This window comes from Carassius auratus, chromosome 5 (assembly GCF_003368295.1).
Source record: "Carassius auratus strain Wakin chromosome 5, ASM336829v1, whole genome shotgun sequence".
In the NCBI taxonomy this organism is placed as follows: domain Eukaryota; kingdom Metazoa; phylum Chordata; class Actinopteri; order Cypriniformes; family Cyprinidae; genus Carassius; species Carassius auratus.
This window is the reverse complement of record NC_039247.1, coordinates 24,755,338-24,777,035: the sequence shown is the minus strand read 5'-3', so window position 1 is coordinate 24,777,035 and position 21,698 is coordinate 24,755,338. Positions and strand designations below refer to the sequence as shown.

The window sequence follows — 21,698 nt, the reverse complement described above, 5'->3', positions numbered from 1 at the left end:
TTAAAAGTCATGAAAATTCATTTAGATTTAGGTTGAAGACGCATCCACCTTAATTATTAAAAAGTATCGATATTGGTATCGGTATCGGCGATACTGGCCCTGTATTTACTTGGTATCGGATCGATACCAAATCTAGCGGTATCGCACACCTCTAACATTTACAATAAAACGAAATAGGATATAAAATACCACTGCCTCCTTTCGTTTTCATTTAAACATAATAACAGCTGCAGAAATGTACTTAGTTCAGGGATAAGTGTAACGTTATATACAGCCATTACAATGAAACGAAATATTATATAGACTTGCCTTTTTTATTTTCATTTTAACATATAGATAAATTGAATACAGACCAAAGAAAACCTGTTAGATTTACCCCGCAGCTGAATTATATGTTATGTTTAACCACTAAAGACACATCAGAGCCAGCGGCACATATCAGAAGGTCTAGCCGATTTGAGGCTGCATCTCGGCGGATACATGAGGACTGAGCTCTCGCTGATCGAGTGGAGCTCACCGTCTCAGAGATCGGCGAAACACATTTTTAAATAGGCGCTGTCTTTATAAATAAACAACAGATTTGAGTTTTAAACAACTACATTCTCGCCTGAAATACTTTTAAAAATACATTTCATGACACAATAACAGTAATATTTTGAAAATGTTGATCCGAATAAATGGTGGTTGAACTCAACCAATGCTGCGTCAACTCAACCAATCAGGATGTTTAGCGCCAAAGTCCCGCCCCCAAAAGTTCCTGAACTTTAAAAAAGTACCACCTCGCCAGCAGGGACTTTCTGGGGCGCATTTTTTTACCCGGAACTTTTATTTAGTTCCTGGTTCCTGCGGTGGAAACACACCAAGTACCGGACCAAGTCCCTAGTTCCTGGGTAAAGTTCCTGCGGTGGAAACGCGGCTTTAGGCTAGAAACTACCATACTCACCCTACCATACAGGACTACCATTAATACTATATTGTTTGTAGCAATTACATTATCAAAGAAAGTTGATGATCGGCATCATGGTACCAACAAAACCAGATTGAGGTGGTTTGGTTTTGTCAACTTAAATCTAATCCTGTAACTGTGAGTTTTTGTTCAAATGTGTAATTTCAAACCCAGTCTAAAGGAGTTTGTATTTTTATTTAAAAGTGTACATTGCTGATGTGTTTAAGACAGTGTATTTGTATGCATTTTAGAAAGACACTTTATTGATGAGGACATCACATCATGGTCCAGTTTGAATATGTATTTAAAAGTTATTTGTGACGTGAGACCATAGTCTGGAGTATTTTTAGTTGTTCCTGGATAGGGAGGGTCTCGGGCCTGTACCATGATGGTAGCTGAACAAATTCAGAGTTACAGGATTAGTTTTGAGTTGACAAATCCAAACCTCACCAATCAGGCTTTGTTGGTACCATGATGCTGATCATCAACTTTCATGAGCGCGTGCACATGAATGTGTGACATCACTGGCAAACAGCCAATCACAAGCCTTGCAACACAAAGCAAGCTTGATTTACTTCTCGCGAGAGACCCAGCGAGGTTCAAATATAAAGGTTAAATATTTTGCCTAAGGTTAACAGATTGAAGAATATGACAAATTTAAAAGTCATATAAAAAATAAAGGAGGACAAATAAAATAAATAATCTTGCTCTCTCAGTGCAGTGACAAGTGAAACTTGTTAAGTTAGTTTATACATTTAAAAATATATAGAGACTCGAACATGTAAAGTCAGATTTTTTTTTAAATAGTGCAATCTTTTGATACTACAATTTATTTATATTACATGATCTGTATACATTAATATTTATTTAAAATAAATGATTTAAAATAACTGTTCAACTAAAATTGCTTGTGTGTAAAAGATAAATAATAATAATGATAATATGAATCACTATAATTATAGAAATCATAAAATGACTCAGTAATTATCATTAAAGCCAGACTTCTAATATTTTTTTTATTTATTTTTTTTATTTTTTTTTATTTTTTTTGCATTATTGACGATTAATTTGGAGCAAGATAAACTGGGGGAGTGACTTTGTGTCAGACATGTGTCACTTCTCTCACATCTGATTGGTCCAACTTCAGTTTGTGATCTCTAACCCAGAACATAACCTGCCCCGGAGCAGGTGAGCCTTGGAGTGTAAGTTACTATGGCAATGAATGCTACTAAAAGCCAAGCCACTTACATGGTACCTAAAACCCAGGGTTGGTGCAAATTAACCTGAAATTTACCTGGCCAGCCAGTTAATCCAGCTTCATGGTACAGGCCCCTGGTGTTTGAGAGCTGTGGCTTGTTTTCATTACAAGAGGTTGAATTATTATTTTGCTATCACCCAACTTCAGCTATGGACAGTGTTTGGAAATTGATGTACTAAAGATGACACTTTCACACACATCAACTTTCACATGATGAAATCCTATAATCTTACATTGCTTTGTGTTTGTTTGTTTTTTGGTACTTTTGTATGTTTACATTTTTGGCTATATGTAGCTGTATTAACCTGAATTGACCATTTACCTGAATTTAATAAAATCATTGAAATCTCTTTGGCTGCTGTAATTTTTTGACTGTAGAGATTAGTTACTGCTGTGTAGTGCTATATGCATTTATGATGTAATTACATATTGACTCCACTAGAGAGCAACCTTGACTGCAGGGGGTTTTCGGTGACACTGGAGTTTCCTGTTTCGCGTTAAAGCGTCACTGAGACATAAACGATTTTCAGAAAGGTACGTTTTAGCGTGGAATTAGTCAAAAGTACTGACATTAATTACTTGAGTAGAAGTATAGATATTAGGGTTTAAAAAGACTTTTGTAGAAGTTGAAGTATCAACTCAAGCTTTTTACTCAAGTAAAAGTGTAAAAGCACTGGTTTAAAAAACTACTTAAAGTATAAAAGTAAAAGTAATGTAAGGGGGAAAAAATGCCATTAAGAACAAAAGCTTAGGCCGCACCACAGGGGGCTATTGTGTACTACCCCACCGCCTCAAAAAACATTTTTCTAAAGGCCATAATGACTATAATGTTATATTAAAATGTTCATGTTGAAAAATTTGGGATGCTAGGCTACCTGTTTCAGCCGCATATATGAAAATACAAAATGGTGTGCACATCCCAAACATCCAATTAGGACGCAGGTGCAAGACAACTGAATGATATAGACAAATAAAGAAGTGAAGTCTGAACACTGAAAACTACTGCTTCAGAGGAATTTAATCAAGCAACGTTTCGACCTTCAGGTCTTCATCAGCCGCATATATGCCCATTTAAAATGAACGCACTTTAGTACAATGCAAATACATTAAAGAACTAGACATACGATGACTAGTTGCCAATAACTATTGTTATGGTCCAAAAAGTCAAACTTTAGAGGCATGCCATCAATAACCTTTAATGGAATGTAAATGTACATCCAAGCTTAGCTGCAGGAATCTGTGAGGGCAATGGACAAGAACATTGGTGCAGGCTTAGTAACAATTACACTTGTATGGTTGTCTATTTACGGTAAACATTATAGTGCTGTCAAAATGAATGATTAATCCAAGTGATTAATCAAAAACTAAAACTGAAAAATAAGTCATAATCCTGATACCTTGTTGATTGATATAGCTTCTTGTATTCGGTACATCTGCTATGCACCTAAACAGTGCCTGAACCGATACTTAAAAAAAAAAAGAACCACAAAAAAAAAAAAAACTATGGATAACTTTAAAGAACATTACAAATATTTAATATAAATCCATAGCTTTCACCTTGGATGCTCTCATTTCTCAAGTTGTGCTTCCCTTAATCTAAGGCTAATAAATGTATTTCACAATCTGGGTCATTATTTAATACAAAACCACACATAATGTTTCTACTGTATCTCTGTCAATCTCTCTGATATTTAGTTAAGATGAGTGCTGTCTGTCACTGTCTTAAATCAGTTCTGTGAATTACTGTATGCTCATTCTTTATAAAGTAGCAACAATTTCGTTTTTAAAATACAATACTGTGCAAAAGTCTTATGGAAAAATTAGTATTTTTACCCCAAAAAAGGGTTTTAAGCCAGTTATTTATATCTTTTGTTGTAGTGTGTCAGTAGGAAATATCAGTTTGCCATTAATTTTAATAATAATCTAGTGCGATTTTGAATGCACAAGCAGTCTGACAATGGCAAAATGAATGTTTGGAAATGTAAACTGATATTTTATAATGACACACCACAGCAAAATATATAAATAACTGGCCGAACACCATTCTTTTAAGTGAAAATGCTAACGTGTCTAAGACTTTTGAACAGTAGTGTATGTATAAAGTACGTATGATTAAATTTCTCTGTTTGTTTAAGTGCGCAACGCATGCGCTGCTCCGCTCGCGGTCTGCGCCTCTGCGGATCGAAGAGCGCGCTGAAAGACGGGAGACCGGTCTGACGCTGGTTTCAAATGACATTTAAGGGGACTGACTATGAGGCGATCGGATACAGGTTCCATACCCAACTCTACTTTAAAGAAATATATATTTTTTGATAAACGAACCCAAAACTGGCTATGTCCTTGCTGGAGTGTGATGTGATTTGTGTCACGTGCAGGTGCGATGGATCGCGTACAGACCAATGGGGTGTCGGAATGGTATATGTTTATACCTTTCATCCAACCACAATCAAATTCACTCCATCCGGATGGCGCGATTTATCTGGATAGGTTTTTTTTTTTTTTTTTTTAATGATGACAAGCCGGAATGAAAACAAGCCGAAATGAAATAGCAGTAACGAAGCTATTTTTTAAAATGTAAGGAGTAGAAAGTACAGATACTTGCCTGAAAATGTAAGGAGTAGAAGTAAAAAGTCGGCTGAAAAATAATCACTCAAGTAAAGTATAGATACCCCAAATTTCTACTTAAGTACAGTAACGAAGTATTTGTACTTCGTTACTTGACACCTCTGAGAATCAATAAAGACAAACTTACATTAAAACCCTTAATTAGTCCTTGGGGTCCAGCTGACCCCATTTGATTTTCATTTTTCTCAGGGACATGAAATTCTGTGACTTTTGGTAAATGGTAAATGGACTGCATTTATATAGCGCTTTCAACAGACCCCATGGCCATCCAAAGTGCTTTACAAGTTGCCCCACATTCACCCATTCACACACACATTCACACACAGACTGCGGTGACAGCCATTCAAGGCGCCATCCAGCTCGTCGGGAGCAGCTGGGGTTAGGTGTCTTGCTCAAGGACACCTCGACACTTATTCAGGTGGAGCCGGGGATTGAACCACCAACCTTCCGGTTTGTAGACAACCTACAACTTACTTTTCCTAGATAATCTGTTTAAACACGCACAAAAAATCTGGACTTGTTTTTTTTTTGTTCTAAAAGTGTGCATAAAAAAATGCTGTTTAAGGTCCTTGGGGTCGTATTGACCCCACATTAAAAGTTTAATTTATCAAAAAAAAAAAAAAAAAAAAAAACAGTATAAATCTAGAATGTTTTACATTTTTATAAAGGCCTGGATCTAAAACACAAATGCGAATTGGAACGGACATTCTATATCATGCACACACACACACACACACACACACACACGCACACACACGACTGCAATAGAGAGCATTTTATAGAAATTGGCAAATAAAATCAGCAAATCTGGCATAAATATGAAAATTTCCACTAAATGAAGGACTGGTACGAGAGCACAAATGCAAAATGCAACAAGCATATTCACTCACTCACTCGCTCACTCACTCACACACACACCAGTGTGACAGGTGTCCAGGGCAGTTTTTTGATTTTGTCAAGTAAAATGCAAAAAACATAAATGCAAAACAATGTGAAACACACAGCACACAAAGAAAGAGAGACACAGAGAGGGAGAGACATTTTTGCCAATTTATGTACCATAATTTGCATAAGCAGACAATTCATAAGACTTCAGAAAACAACAACAAATGCCAATCTTTGACAAAAAAATAAATAAATTTGAATATATTTTAGAATATTTAAATATATATTTTACAAAATCATAAAGTTGTGAGAAGAATTTGAAACCTGAAGAAAGATTGACTTGAAACTGAACTGGAAAATGAATGAGTCCCTATGAACCTCTGCTCTTCTTTCTTTAACTGTGATTCCTAATGACTGAGGGTTTAAACCAAGAAATGAACCTTTTACTAACAAAAGGTGTGCTTTTGGATCACAGTGTCTCATTACAGTAATTATCCTTGCATTAAAATATATATATTGTTATATGTTATTTAATTTTCTGTCACAAATACGTTAATGCACAACTGTTTTAAAATATCACACTTATAAAAGTGTGAATGTACAGTTAAAATGTACAGTATGTCATATCCTGTAACCTTCACTATATTGTTGTATTTAACGCCCTTCTGTCCTCACTAATTTTAAATTGCTCTGCTGTGTGACATATTTTAAAAGTATATTATTCCACACAGTCCTCAAATTAAAGGTATAGTTCACCAAAAAAAAAAAATTCTGTCATTAACTATACTCTCCTCATGTAGTTTCAAACCAGTAAGACATTCATTCATCTTCTGAACCCAAATTAAGATATTTTTGCCAGCAGATGACAGCAGATACAAATCAACAGAGGAAAAACATGGCTGTATTTGTCTTAATATTTTTAAGAGCTGCTTGCATTTGCTTAGAATAAATGGACTAATATTAATTTTCAATAATGATCATTCAAGCGATCAGTTGTGTGACCAGGACATGACACATGCACACTCATTGAAATCATACAGCTACCTTCTATCATATCACCATCAGGACCAAACTGATTTCTCCTTTGCAATTTGGCACACTTCACACTTGTCTAGTAAGTTTTGTCTGTGTGAGAAGACACTGCAGGATGTGGCCTATAGCTTGAATCCATGAATGAAGGTTCCGAAGTGAAGTAAACTTTATTGGATTTTGATCTGAACATAAATGTGGTTTTATTAACAAAGTTCAGGAGGAGCACGATCAGATAATCATCCAATTTGGCACAGGTGCATCTTGTTTAGCTTATTATCTTAACTTAACTAGCACAGAAGCGTATATATATATCCAGTCTTCCTACCTCCTGTCCCACGACAGTTTTTTGGCAACCCTCCTCCACCCCAACTCCTCACTTCTAATCTATTTATCCCAAATTAGGGATAGGGGGAGTTATTTGAGTTTGGGCTATACTCCGGGCCTGGACCCCTTTCCCCTAGGACAGCACGCCAAAATATGCCTACTATTCGCCTTCAGATTAGATGTAAGGGTGAACTCGTGAAACAATGTATCTTCGTACATGAATTGCATACGTTGTTCACGTACAGGTGCATCTCAATAAATCAGAACGTCATGGAAAAGTTCATTTATTTCAGTAATTCAATTCAAATTGTGAAACTGGTGTATTAAATAAATTCAATTCACACAGACTGAAGAAGTTTAAGTCTTTGGTTCTTTTAATTGTGATGATTTAATTGTGAAGAATTGGCTCACATTTAACTGTTGTTACCAGTTCATGGTAATTCAAAAATAATTTACAATAAAAATAAAAACAATGTTTGCTTGTAAGGTAAAACTTTCGTAGAGGTAATGGGTTGCCACTTTATCTCCAGTATAAAATCTGGGTCATGCGAGCGAAACCAGCTGAGAACTCATGAATTGCTGGAGAATACGTGAACATTTGCTTTAAACAGAAAAAAAAGAAAAACCTTTGACTCCTTTAAAGTTGTTTACTTTCTCAGTGTTAATTGTTCTGATTTTGCTCAGTTTCAGTTTCTTGAGGGAAATGTCCTTTGTGAGTTTCTGTGGAGAGGGTGGAGCTACTCATTTTAAACAATTCTAGAATGATTCTAAAGCTGAAGAACCACCAGAACACTTAGAAAAGCCCAAATAAACTAGTTCATTTTCAACTAGTTCAGTTTTACTAGAGTGACTCTTTATGAACTTCTTTTATACTGAAACAAGCGACTTGCTTCTGAATAGAAGAATTTATGCAAAATTCATGATTGCTGTTTTGGTACGATACTGTGGTTATCTTAACTTTAACTCATCACAAGAATTCTGGTTATTAGAGTTCATTTATTTTCTCCTTTGCTTTCATTTTACTGCCGTCCACTGAAAGGATAAGTCAAATTAAACCCTTTCCGGGGTGGGGTTTCTTATTCTTCCTCTTTTCTTCTCATTAACATGTGCTTGAGGTGCAGCTATTCAGACACAGACAGTTAGAGTTACAGTCATAAAGTGGGGTCTTATTTGCATATTTTCTCTTCATTTGCTTTTCCTTGAGAACGCTGAACATGTTTCAACATTTGATTGGATTTATTTATCTCTTCGCAGTTCCACAGCTTCTGAGTCTCACAGGTATGTATGTTTTATTTGTTCGATCCCTGAAGTACAAAGATCTGTTTATCTGAAAAGATCCTAAATGTTAGCTATTACTTTATTTGGAGATTAAATTATTTTAACTTTATTATTTATCTTTATTTATGTTCGTTTTTGTTGCATGTGAAGATACTGAAAATAGACTGGCTTCTACAGCAAACAAAACATTTCTCTCAAGCCATAAGCAAAAACGGAACCAAAGCACACACATCAAAGGACAAAATGTTTAAAATCATGTACTCGACATAGATGATGATGATATTAATGATAATAATAATACTCGGCATACCATAGGCTCCAAAAATGCTAAATAATTTAATATTGTTCACAAAAGGTAACGTTTCGAGCTAACAGGCTCTTCATCAGGCAATAAAAAATTATTTCAAACATGTCTTTATACTTGGGCTACAAGTGACTAATCAACAAATATCAAAATCTTCATTTAATCCCCTAAGAGCTATCTAATGTGTAAATCCAAAAAGTCTCACATCTCAAAAATATTATGTCGCCTCCATGCCATGAACCTTTGACTAGTTCTGTTCCGAGGCTACATAGAAACTGAATGTCAAAAAGTCGCAAAAAAATAAATAAAAAATGTGCCACTTTTACTTGAAATAGTAGGTCTATCTCTTATTTTTAATTAGTCTATTATTATTATTATTATTTTGCAGTATACGGCTATTTGAAAGTTTAAGTTTAATAGGTAAAATTGCATTGTTAAAGGTAACTGCATCCAAACTTGCCAAAGGTCACCTTATTAAAAAAAAAAAATATGAAGGAGAGGTTAAATCTTCTCAAACCAGAAGGTTATGGTCTGTTATAAACCACACGGAAAGTTTTTTTAAGAGTAGGGTCACTCCCTGTTCATAATATTCCAGTATTTCAGCTTGTATGGTCTTTGTTTCCAGAGAGTACTGAATATAGTTCACTTTATTTTCATTTGGTTTTCTGACACTCACCTTGTGACATAGACTATTCATGAAATGGCAGGCTGAATCCATGTTTGTATGCTCTTACATTTACATTTTAGTAATTTTGCAGACACTTTTATCCAAAGCGACTTACACGTGGGAAATACATAAAGTAAGAGGCAAACAGACACAGGAAGTGCTCGTAATGCCAAGTTTCAGGCTTTGTTCAAATAAGTATACAAGCTAGAAAGGGAAAGAATAAATAAAGAGAAAGACAAAGGTACTGCTCTAAGCCTTTCAGATAAAATTGCTGCTTGATGTTGAAAGACAACATCTCTACTGCAAATACGATGTAATTACACAACTGAATTGATAGTAAAGAGCATTTTAATGACTCAGGATGATAAGATAACATGCAACAATGTGTTACGATCAATAAGTTTTCAATGAAAGATGGTTTCATGAACTGATGCAGAAAATAAATTTTATCCTAAAGGAATTCAGAGGTGTATTTCATGTTCTGTAGTGATCATTTACCAGTCTAAGAAACTCTAACAATTGAGATTCTGTACCAATCCATAAAAATAAAAACATTTATATATAGACATTCAACATCCATAGTCATAGAAAAATGAAGAGTAATGTCACAGAATTAATGAGTTTAATAAAATACCCTACAAAATGTATGAAAGGAATTAGTCTGACAAAGAGCCTGTTAGCATGAAACATTACCTTGTGTAAAGTCCAATAATAATAGTTTTGTAGTTTTAGAGTCTATGGTGTGCCAACTTTTGTATTTTATCAAGCTATTAAATAAATGTTCTTGGCCCAATTCTATAAAATACAAAACTCTAGAACTGATATCTATAAATGCATTGAAGCACCAAATGATCCATTGATTAACCATTTTAATGAATTAACTCATTAAGTCTAATACTAAGCCACTTTCACTTTCACTTTTTAAATGAAAGAGATATTTTGAAAAGACTAATAGCATTATGAAACGCATATACCTGTACTGTGAATGAATAGTTTATATAGACGATAGAATTGTGCAATTAATTGATTAAATGTTTGAAAAGCTGTGAGATTTGTGAGCTTTGTTTAATTAAAATCCTTCTCAATGTGTTTAACAGGTGCACAAGATGAATGTCCTCTTCAGCTCAACCCACAGAGAGTTGTTGTGAGATACGCCGGTTCTGTTGAAGTTAACTGTAACACTTCAGTCCTTCCTCATAATGGGATGGGATGGGAAGCCAGTGAGGGAGCAGTGCCCAAGATCATAAACCAGAGTCTGATCACATGGAGAGTGTCAAACCTGACAGAATGGGACATAAAGCCAGTCTGCTACATAAATCTAAACAAAGGTGCACAGTGTCAAGTAAAGCTCCCGGTCACCATTTACAGTGAGTTTCTCTGTTACTGATATTTTTTCTTTTCATTCTTAGAAATATCTAATGCATGTACATTCATCACAGCAGATTTCAGAGTGTGTAAATCTTCCTCCACAGAGACTCCAGACAGTGTGTCCATCAGCACTGTGAATCACAGAGGACCAATGATAGAGGGACAGCAGTATGAGCTCCAGTGTGACGTTCATGATGTGGCTCCTGTTGAGTATCTTACTGTCAAATGGTACAAAGGACAGACTCTGCTGCATCAAACAACCTTCAGTGACACCGTCGAGACTCCAGTGAATAAAACTGTTACACTCCTGATCCGTCCAGACAGAGATGATATTGGAGCTCAATACAGGTGTGAAGCAGAGCTGGATCTGGGAGCAGAAGGACCTCAACCTTCTCCTAAATATTCATCAGAACCTCTTAATGTCAAAGTATACTGTAAGTTTATTACTGCTAAGCTAGCCATATAATTCAGTTAATATTTTATCTAGGGCCTTCTAGTGTGAAAGATGTGCAACTATCATATTTAATCACACACACATATTTGCATATTTACTTAAATATGATATATATGAATTGAATGAACCTAGATAAAAAGTTTTCAGTTGTATTTTTAGTGATCTGTTATTAACAGCTGCTCATCGTGATGCTGTTGTGCTGAGAAATGTATCTTTGTCCTCTTCAGATAAACCACGACACTCCAGATCAACAGAGACCATCATTAAAGATGAGAAGGGCGTGCTAAATTGTACAGTGAAGGCAAACCCGGCTCCTGTATACACATGGTCCTCAGGTCATCTGAACTTGAACATCAGCTCCTCAGTGATCAAGGTCTCAGAACTCAGTCCAGGAAACTACACGTGCACAGCCACAAACATCCTGGGAAGTGACAGCAAAGTGTTCATCCTCAAATCTACAGGTGGGTTATGAATGAAGATATCATAGCATCTGATTTTTGTAAAACTCGAAATTATTTTGCTTATTATTTTGTTTATATCTGAACACAATTTTATGAATGTGAATTTAAACATTTCAAATTTACAATATGTGTTCTTTTTGAATCTGTATTATTTTGCTCTCATTAATGCGTGCACATTTAAGACATTATCTATGTTTTTCTTTTCTCTAAATGTTGGTTTGGGTGTTATTTTATACATTATGTTTGATTTCTGGGTGTAAAACCAGAGTCACTCTTTCGTACACTCTTAAAAATAGAGGTTCTTTTTTGGCATCTATGGTTCCACCAAGAGCCTTTAAGTGTATTAAAAACCCTAAAGTGTTTTAACACTGCTTTTCTTCCACAGGTATTCGTCCCACATTCTGGACTGTTCTTACTGTTTTCCAGTTGTCGGTTGCATTGATTAGTGTCATTTAATTAATAGTCACACAACAGAGATTATTAGTCACCGTATTGTATTTCCTTTCTTTCTACTCTGCTGGGAATTCATAAAAATGAGTTGACTTGTGGTTCATAAGTGAAGTCAGTGGGAACCAGTACAACACATCACTTATATTTATAAATAAATTCCTGCCTTTAGCATGAAAATAACATCTGAAGATAACTGGAAAGTGCATTTTCATGAATGTTCATTTGGATTTTTCCGTGTTTTACTGTTCTCCTAAGTTTGACCTCACTGCTGTATGACAAATTCATTTTACAGAACAAGTATTCCATTTTGTCTCTAAATTAATATGAGGGTATATAAATGTGCAAATGTGAAATCATTACAATATTGCATTAGTATTTTAGTATATGGTTTGCCACATTGTAGCACGGCATTTAGAAGGTATTTAGCATATATGTATATTCATTGCACTGTTTATTCATTGCACAGAGGAGCTTTTAAAAATCTTCTGTAATGGGTGTGAATGTGAGCTGAGCACAAGATGAGCACTCATTTCCCTCAGCCCCCTCCTCTGACAGCTTTCCCCCCATGTACATCCTTTTTTATACCGGCAAACGTTTATATACAAAATATATTTTGTGTAGTTGAACAGCAGCAAAATAAATGTTGTCTTCTTCGGCTTGTATTTCCTTCTCATTTTTTTCTCATTTTGCTCAGTTTCACCGTGTTAGGGGAAATTTGCTGGTTGAGTATCAGTGGAAACTTTGACAAGGTGGAGCCTTAAAATGACTCATTGTTATGTTTAGAAGATAGTGTTAATCACAACACAGCCTTTAACCACAGTGTGAATTTGCCATATACCATATCACAATACTTTTGAGTGGGCTCTTTTGACTTAGGCCAGTAGACATCCACCCTGACTACCTGAGCCTAAAAAAAACCTAGTTTACTTTATAATGTGTAAATATTAAAGGGGTCAAATGATGCAATTTCAAGTTTTCCTTTCTCTTTGGAGTGTTACAAGCTGTTGGTGAAAAGTATCAACTGAAGTATCAAACCCAAAGAGATATTCCTTATCAAAGTTAAGACTGCCACGCCCACTTAAAATGGCTCAAACACGACCCCACATGACTACTTCACGATGTGGAAATATTTGCTTAATGCCGCCCAAATGTTCCTGGAAAGAAAGAAGGCTTGGTTTCAGTAACCGCAGTTAGTGTTAAAGCAGTCATGTCAGTGAGATGCTGTGTATATCTAGGAGAAATCAAACGCACTTTATTTAGCCTTCTGAAAGTAGATACATTTAGGAATATTTAAGATTATTACAACAGAACAGCAACGGATTTAAGGACAACCGTTTCGTGGGCCTAGGAGAAGAGGTCATTCTGACTTTACTACAACTATTCGGCACTTCTCAATCAGCTACTGTTAATATGTTTTGTTATTAGTTTAAGTATTTGCTACTCAAAGTTCAAATGGAGATTTGAGAGCGAGAGAGAGAGACAGGGTCACACAGTGGAGTCAACTGTCTTAACCGTCTGTGGCTTGTGTACTGCAAGCACAAGTTTCATCACTGTGTCTGTCACACCACTCTGTTCCTCTTTTGGGCTTGAACTGATGGTAAAACTAAGGACATTATTAACTGTCTTTACATTTATTATCGAAAATGAAGCTCCCGATTATGCAAAGGGGCGTTACATTTTTCTGACGAGTGCTAGCAGTGTTCGGCCAATCACAATGCACTGGGTCAGTTGGCCAATCAGAGCAGACTACGCTTGTCAGAAGGAGGGACTTTGTAGAAAACTATGTGTTTGAGAGAGGCAAGGCATAGAGGACCTAGAATAATGTACAATATTTTAAAAATAATGTGTTTTTTTAACATTAAAGCATGTCAGCATATTCTGTTACACAGAATAATAATCTTTTTTTAAAAAGCATCATAGGACCCCTTTTTTAAAAACCCGAACAAATTACTTTCCATTTTATATTAGTTGGCCTTGACTACTACTTACATAAAACAAAAAGTACTTACTATAGTTATTATGTTCATGTTGTATTGTACTTTTGCTGCTATAGATAGGTAGATGGGACAGGTTTGGTGGGATGGGTCAGCAGTGTAATTATAAATGTAATTACAGAAATTAATTACAGATTTAAATACATGCAAGTATTTTTAAGTACAGGAAAACATGTAGTGCATTGTGCCAAATGATTAATTCAAGTGTAAGCACATAGTAGTAAAGGCACTCTTAATATAAAGTGGGACCCATGAATCTTTCAAAGTCACTGTGGTGTGACTTTGAGGAAGTAGGGAAACACATCAATTCAAGGAAGTAGGGAAACACATAAAATCTGATCCTTATGTTGTTGTTTTTTTTTAAACTAAGTCTTCTTTGTGTTGCTTTGTGTGTTTGACACAGTGACCCGTGTGACTTCAGTCTGCCAAAACCTCTGCGAGTGAGTGTTGGCATAGCAACCTCGCTGCAGTGAAGCATTTTAAGACAGCTATATCTGGAGCTCACTAGCTCTTAACTCATATAAGCTTGTTTAAACATTAACAAGACGGTATGCGTGCACAGTGAAATAATGAAAATTAAATGTGCACAATCAGTTAAAACATAGTTTGTATGTGATTAATGCAGTGATCCACTAAGACAATAAACATGAGCCATTTAACTATTTATTGCATTAAACAAGTACAAGTTAAAACACAAATGAGATTAAAGAGCCATTATAATGTGGTAATGCTTCAGTAGGCTGTGTGACTCAAATGTGATATAAAAAGACAGTTTCACAAGATACAGGAGAAAGAGGATGAGAAATACTAAGGTGTGAGAAGAGGGAGAGCTGATTGTAATGAGGCCCACTACTTCAATCCCCCTCCAGGCCCTTCAGTACAAGGCTTTTGTTGGCTGTCACTGTTCACTGTTTTTAGTTGCCAAGCAAGACCAAGTCGGAATTCCTCTCGCCTCTGTGTGCGGACTATAGCAGATTTCAACCATTTTCATCAAAATGAAAAACAATCTCTTTTGCTTCCTCGGTCTGTCCATTATTGGAATAGGTAAGATGCTTCTCTGTGAAAATAACATTAATTGTTAAGTAATATTTCAGGTTAAGTTGAGAGTAAACTGTTTTGAGGTGCATATACTTCCCATGAAAACCTATTGAACTGAACTGTAATGTTTCTCGAAGTTTTTAAAGTTCATTCAATTAAATTTTAAAGTTCATTTTTTTACATCAGTATTTGTTAGAAAAAAATAAACTTTGGCCTACTGCACAATAATTGTTTTCAAATAGCATTTACATTTTCTATAAATGGCATATTACAAAAAAAAAAATGTTGGGTGGTTTCAACCCAACTTAGGGTCAAATATGGACTAACCCAAGTTTTGGGGTTAAAAATGTAATGTAAATATTTATCCCAACATTGGGGGTCCCAATCCATATTTGACCCAAAGTTGGGTCGAAACAACCCAGCATTTTGTGAAACTGTTGATTCTGATTCGCACCTCCTTCAGTGTCCACTGACAGTTGCTCGCTAGAGATATCTCCCTCCAGAGTAGTGGTGAAATTTGGGGATCCGGTGTCGGTCAGCTGTGTGGCTTCGCGTCCAGTGCGCGTGCTGGGATGGGAATCGGTCATTGCCGCATCGCACACTCAGAATGACCTCAGCGTTCAGTGGCGGGTGGACAGTTTGACTGACTGGATTGAGGAGCCAATCTGCTATGGTGTTTTTTTCACTGCACCCAGACAGTGTGAGGAAAAACTCAACCTTGTTCTATACAGTAAGTAGAGTATTTAAAACATCTCCTGAAGAATAAAAAGTTGGAGTTGATTAGATGCATCTAGCTTCAAATGACCAGCTTAGTATCGGTAACACTTTAGTATAGCGAACAATTTTCACTATTAATTAGCTGCTTTTTAGAATGCAGATTATTAACACATTGGTTGTTAATTAATACTTATAAAGCACATATTCTGCATGACCACATTCTACATCCCTAATCCTACCCAATACCTAAACTTAACAACTAACTAAAGAAGCAGCCAATTTTATTGAGGCACAAGTCGTAGTTAATGGTTTGCTAGTAGCGAGAATTGGACCAAACGCAGATTATCCATTCTTATAGACTGATTTTCACATGGTCTCTTACACATTATAGGTTTTGGCATTTAATCACATAACCAGCCTCATATGTGTGGCTTTTCTGGCTTGGTGAAATTGGTCACCTGGTAAAGCACTGCATTTGCGGTATGAGTCTCATGAAACTCAAGGCATGTGACTTGTAGAAGCAAGCTACAATGGCATTGTTGCTTCAGCAAATGTGTTTGTTTCTCTTCTCACACTTTCTTTTGTTAACAACACTGGTTAGTTAGGGTTATGGTAGGGTTTAGGGTGTATATGATCATATTAACGGCTCAGCACTAATCATCATTACATTTAATTTCTGTACTGTCATGAAACATAAAACAACCAATGTGATAAAGCATTTCCAGAGGAAAGTTAATCTGTTTCAGATAAAACTGATCTTTTAGTGCTACTCATTGCACATATTACTTACGAAACATTTTTCTGAGTCTGAGTGGCAGCATTTTTAAATGAACATAAGCAGAATTAAAATTTCAAGAGAGTTGTTGAAGAAAAAGATCATCAAGGAATGATGAGGGTGAGTAAACAATGACACAGTTGTCATTTTGGTGCAAACTATCCTTTTGGTTGCCACTTTTAACATGGTTACACTGGTAAAACAGGTCGACTTGTGCCAGAAACAGACCAGCACTAACCATCTAAAACAAAACCACTTTGGTATTTAAGCTGGTTCAGACTGGTCTAAACTAATATGTTTTCTCCATTTAATGCCTTTGTATAACTTTGCAATTGTCTTCATGCAGAGAAACCAGACAGTGTGTCCATAAGTTTAGTAAATCACAGCAGTCCAGTGGTGGAAGGAAGAGAGTACCAGCTACAGTGTGAGGTGCAGAACGTCGCACCTGTCCAGTACCTTGTTTTACGATGGTACAGAGGAAAAACTGAGGTTTACAACCACTCGTTCTCAGAGTTATCCCCTGCAACACCAGTCCAGGTGTCCTCCACCTTGCTGATTGTCCCAAACAGAGCTGATAATGGAGCTCAATACAGGTGTGAAGCACAGCTGGAACTGGGAGCAGAAGGACCTCAACCTCCTCCAACAGTTCAGTCTGAAGTTCTCAACATTGCTGTTCAATGTAGGTGAATAAAGTCAACAGTACTCAATAGTGAAGACATTTTAGCTAGTAATGTTAAACCTTTGTTCAATTTTGTTTTTCATCAGACCCGCCGATCTTCCGCAGTCCAGAGGAAGAGACACTGGACATCAGTGAGGACAGTGAAACGGTGCTGGATTGTACTGCGGAGGGTAACCCACCTCCTGTGTATGTCTGGTCCTCCTCAAACCTTCAGGAGAAGGCTGATCAGCCTGTTCTGACAGCTGCATCTTTGAGCCCAGGACTATATACATGCACTGCGTCCAATATCCTGGGGAAAAAGAGCAAACAGTTTGTCATCAAGCACAAATCCAGGTGAATCCTAAGGTGAGAGCAATAAAACACTAGAAATGTAAATATTAATGTATTTTCAAATCAAGGCAACGTGATGCACTTAGTTACTTGAGTTCTCTCTTAAAGTGATAGCTCACCCAAAAATTATGTCATTAATTACTTTAATCTTTAAGAAACCTTTAGGACCTGTGTTTATCCTCAGAACAAATTAAGTATTTTGGATGAATTCCGGAGCTCTCTGACCCTCCCATACACAGCAAGGATCCTGTCACAATAAAGGCATGGAAACATAGCAAGGAGATCATTAAAATAGTCCATGTGACATCAGGGGTTCAGCCGTAATTTTACGAAGCTATGAGAATAGCTTTTGTGTGCAAAGGAAACAGAAATAATTACAACAATTTGTTTTCTTTGTTTAAATCCAAGCGTAAACAATGTAGAAAATGTATCCGCGTAACGCAGCTGACACAGAGCAGCATACGCTGTTTACGTTCAGTGGATACTCTCCAAAATGGCGCTATAGGGTGACGCCGAAGAGACAAAATGTTCAATAAAGTCATTCTTTTTGTTTTCTTTGCACAAAAAGTATTCCGTAAAATTACGGTTGAACCTCTTATGTCACATGCATCATTTTATCAATGTCCTTACTACATTTCTGGACCTTGATCGTGGTAATTACATTGTTGTCTATGCAGGATCAGAAAGCTCTGGGAATTCTTCAAAAATATCTTAATTTGTGTTGGGAAGACCGAGGTCTTACAGGTTTACACAGACATGAAGGCGAGTAATTAATGACAGAATTTTCATTTTTGGGTGAACTATCCCTTTAATATCATTCCCAACTAATACTTGTTTGCCCAGCCAGTTTTTAAATTATTTAAATCATTGCTTAGCTAAGTATCATTTAGCAACACAAGAAGTTTTCAGTTGTCAATATTTTAGTTTTAAACCTAGTTAAAATTAAGCTTAAATATTTGGATTTGAAGAGTAAAGCATTTTAAAAAGCAAAAGATGCATTGCAAACAGACTTCAACAGCTACAAACATCAAAATCATATACCACATACTTCTTTCATGCACTGCCCCAAGCTTACGAAGCCCTAAAACTATTTTAAATTGTTTGTGGCCAGTGTAGCATCGTAGTACCATTCACCGAGCTGATCCCCTCAGTGTGCAGATACTCCTAAAAACAGATACTCCCAAAAGATAAGACATTCCACACATTTTGTTTCAACAGATAGCATACAAACCTTGTGAACAAGAAGTACACTTTTGCAGGTTTAAAAAGAATACTATTTACAGAAATAATAAACATGTTTTCAAACACTTCTTCAAGAGTGAGTGAAAGTGACATTCAGCCAAGTATGGTGACCCATACTCAGAATTCGTGCTCTGCTTTTAACCCATCCAAAGTGCACACACACAGCAGTGTACACACACACATCTGTGAACACACACCCAGAGCACTGGGCAGCCATTTAGGGCACCTCAGTCGTGGTATTGCCAGCCTGAGATTTGAACCCACAACCCTAGGGGTTAGGAGTCAAACTCTCTAACCACTAGGCCACAACTTCCCCATTGCAGTGTTAACTGCAATTTAATGAAATTATTAGTTTAAATTTATATTAAATACAATTAGCTGAACTTTAGAGTGTTTCTTGTCTCTTATGTAGGACATGAGTGCATTTTTATATTTAATTTCATAATAACTTCTGTTGTCTTCGAAATATGCTTAAAGTGCACTGCAGAATGCATTAACAAGCGTTTGATGGTAAACTAAAAAATACTTTAATGTCTTGTAACTGGAATGCCATTTATTTAAATGTAAGTGTAAGGACACATTTAAAATGAAGTAGCAATTTAGTACTTATAAAATGTAATAAGTGTAATACTGAAAAAAACATTACAGTTTGAATTATAATCAAAATCACGTGTACTTTTTATATCACCACAAAATCATTAAAAGATAACATTTTAAAACTTTGAATTCAATAATATCACAAAACCTACACTTTTTCTCAAAACACTTCTTTTCACAAGTGTTAGTGGCATTTACACATGACACAGTGATACACATTCCTTTCAGTTTGGTAATTGGTTTCCTGTTTCCTGTTCTGGTTTTGTAGCCTCTCTGTAGATTGGTTGTTGATCTGTATGTAGGCCTATGTTTCATGTTCTTGGTTCACGAGCTCTGTCCTCTAGTTCCCTGTCCCTGGTTCTTCTTTTAGGTTCTTATTTTGCCTATTTATCAGTAAAATGTTGTGATTATATCCTCTCCTCTCTTCTCCTTTAAATCTACGCAACAACAAATAGTCTGCTCTTTACGCTAAGCTTCAAAAACCCATGAAAGGGATGGACCAACATACATCCTCAGAGCTTTGAAGTAAAAAAAAAAAAAAGAAAATCTTTTTTCACTGCATGGAAAACAGCAGCTAGAACATTTTTTTTAAAAATATTGGCTTTTGTGTTTAGTAGATAAAACTAAATTACATGAGTTTTGAGTGAAGTGTGTTAGGTTTTTGGGAAAGCTGTTCTTTAAAGGCGTTCCAGAGTGAAAGGAAAAAAAAACGTAACTGAAGTTAGTGCTGCTATGATATCTCTATATGACACCAACAGGAGGAAAAGCAGAGACAGGATTTCCTGTAACCGGTCCTCTTTCACAAGAGACCTAGTCATGACCACTTTATTGTTACAGATACTGCAGTAATATGAGTCCTGCATGCTTTTTTATCATGCTTCATGGGTCTACATGGAAAATAACCACATTGCATTGTCTTTTAAGTAAATTAAACATTGATGCACAGATCCTCCTGTTTGTGCACAAAACATCAACAATAGGCAATCTCAAAACCGCAGATGATTAAATGTTTCATGAGCATTTTTACAATGCTAATCTGCAATTCACCATTAATGTGTGTGTTTCACAGGTGTTTAAGTCCAGAGACCTTGAGAACGAACCGGAGACAAAGAGCTCTAGATGGTACGCTCAGGACCTTCTGGACATGGGAGATCAAAATCTAACTTGGCTCTTACATTTTAGGTGTATTTTTAGAGGACTCTCTTTTCAGGGTGATTATGATTTGTTAAATATGAGAGTCAAACCTACATATGTGTAAAATCCATCCTAAGCTTTATTAATATTGTGTTTAAGATACTTTTAACAGAGCATTTGTATGTTCCATGACACACTGTGATGGCTCTGACATCTCAATGTTTTTGTAGAAATATACTCACCCAATAATAATATGAATAATAATAATAAAAGTTATGAATACAGTACAAAAGATAAAGCATGTTTGATTAATTGGATGCTCTTTAAGACTAATTAAAGTTTTGTGTCAATTGTGTTACCATTCATTAATATGTAATTTGCAACATATCATTAAAGGGATAGATGATGTACTCACCCACAGGTTATTCAAGATGTAGTTGAGTTTGTTACCTTAACTGAAACACATTTGTTAATGTTAATTTTGTTCATTACTTTAACACTCAGCAATTCATCCTGGACAGTTGTGACGTGTGTCTATGTGATTCACAGACTCTTTTGAAATAATTTCTGGTCTAGTTGTGTAAACCTGGTGTTTGTTTTCATAGTGGTTTGCAAACAAATGGCGGAAACTCCATTCCATTGTTAAGATCAAGAAACCCAAGGTAAACCAATGGCTGTATAAATACTTAGAAGAACAGGAGGAAGTACATGCAAAGAGAAACAGGTTGATTTCAAGGAAGAGGATGTAGGTTCAGGTTTACTAAAACCAGACAATTTGCATTTTTTAGGCATAGAGGTTGCCTTGAGATTCTTGTTTGGATTCATGAGTTGGCTAAATTAAGGACTGTGGTTAACTTAAAAAGCCTTAAATAACACACAGTCATATTTAAGTATGAAAACTCTTAAGCAGCTGTGAAATAAAAGCACATGCATTATTTTTCAGGGGAATATGTGAGATATTAAGCTTTAAGGATGTTTGATGGGGTTCAAAAAATTACTACCAGTTACTCCCCACATCTCTTCTTCGTCAATTTTTAACTCATCCCGCCATCATTTCCTTGAGTGAGTGTTTGTTTGTCGAATTGCTCCCTCTAGTGTTTAATAGCATCCCTTTCTCATCGCAAATCTGAAGTGTCTCGA

General features: G+C 36.0%; 2 protein-coding genes across 3 annotated transcripts in view; both read left to right on the top strand.

The window, feature by feature from the left end:
- The window catches only part of si:ch211-66e2.3 (hemicentin-1), a 48,012-nt gene extending 35,298 nt beyond the window's left edge, over window positions 1–12,714 (top strand). The window contains exons 1-5 of one of the 2 annotated variants that reach the window (XM_026254357.1): window positions 8,166–8,348; window positions 10,417–10,686; window positions 10,792–11,121; window positions 11,369–11,602; window positions 11,988–12,714. In XM_026254357.1, coding sequence (XP_026110142.1) covers window positions 8,285–8,348; window positions 10,417–10,686; window positions 10,792–11,121; window positions 11,369–11,602; window positions 11,988–12,058 — 969 coding nt within the window. In that variant the 5' untranslated portion in view covers window positions 8,166–8,284 and the 3' untranslated portion in view covers window positions 12,059–12,714. Of the gene's footprint in view, window positions 1–8,165; window positions 8,349–10,416; window positions 10,687–10,791; window positions 11,122–11,368; window positions 11,603–11,987 lie in introns of those variants that run through there. The other variant, XM_026254355.1, reaches the window with a different exon arrangement.
- A 1,483-nt stretch (window positions 12,715–14,197) lies between these two features.
- LOC113083061 (sialic acid-binding Ig-like lectin 13) lies at window positions 14,198–20,975 on the top strand. The gene is made up of 5 exons (XM_026254367.1): window positions 14,198–15,090; window positions 15,548–15,814; window positions 16,923–17,255; window positions 17,342–17,600; window positions 20,494–20,975. Exons 1-4 carry the CDS (start codon window positions 15,042–15,044, stop codon window positions 17,590–17,592), a joined length of 900 nt encoding a protein of 299 aa, XP_026110152.1. The 5' UTR covers window positions 14,198–15,041; the 3' UTR covers window positions 17,593–17,600; window positions 20,494–20,975.
- The last annotated feature ends 723 nt before the right edge of the window (window positions 20,976–21,698 follow it).

Bases quoted from the DNA above. Each gene is read 5' to 3' on its own strand.
- LOC113083061 (XM_026254367.1), top strand. From the start codon at position 15,042: ATGAAAAACAATCTCTTTTGCTTCCTCGGTCTGTCCATTATTGGAATA. The intron at 15,091-15,547 runs GTAAGATGCTTC...CACCTCCTTCAG, and splicing joins TCTGTCCATTATTGGAATAG to TGTCCACTGACAGTTGCTCG. The intron at 17,256-17,341 runs GTAGGTGAATAA...GTTTTTCATCAG, and splicing joins TCTCAACATTGCTGTTCAAT to ACCCGCCGATCTTCCGCAGT.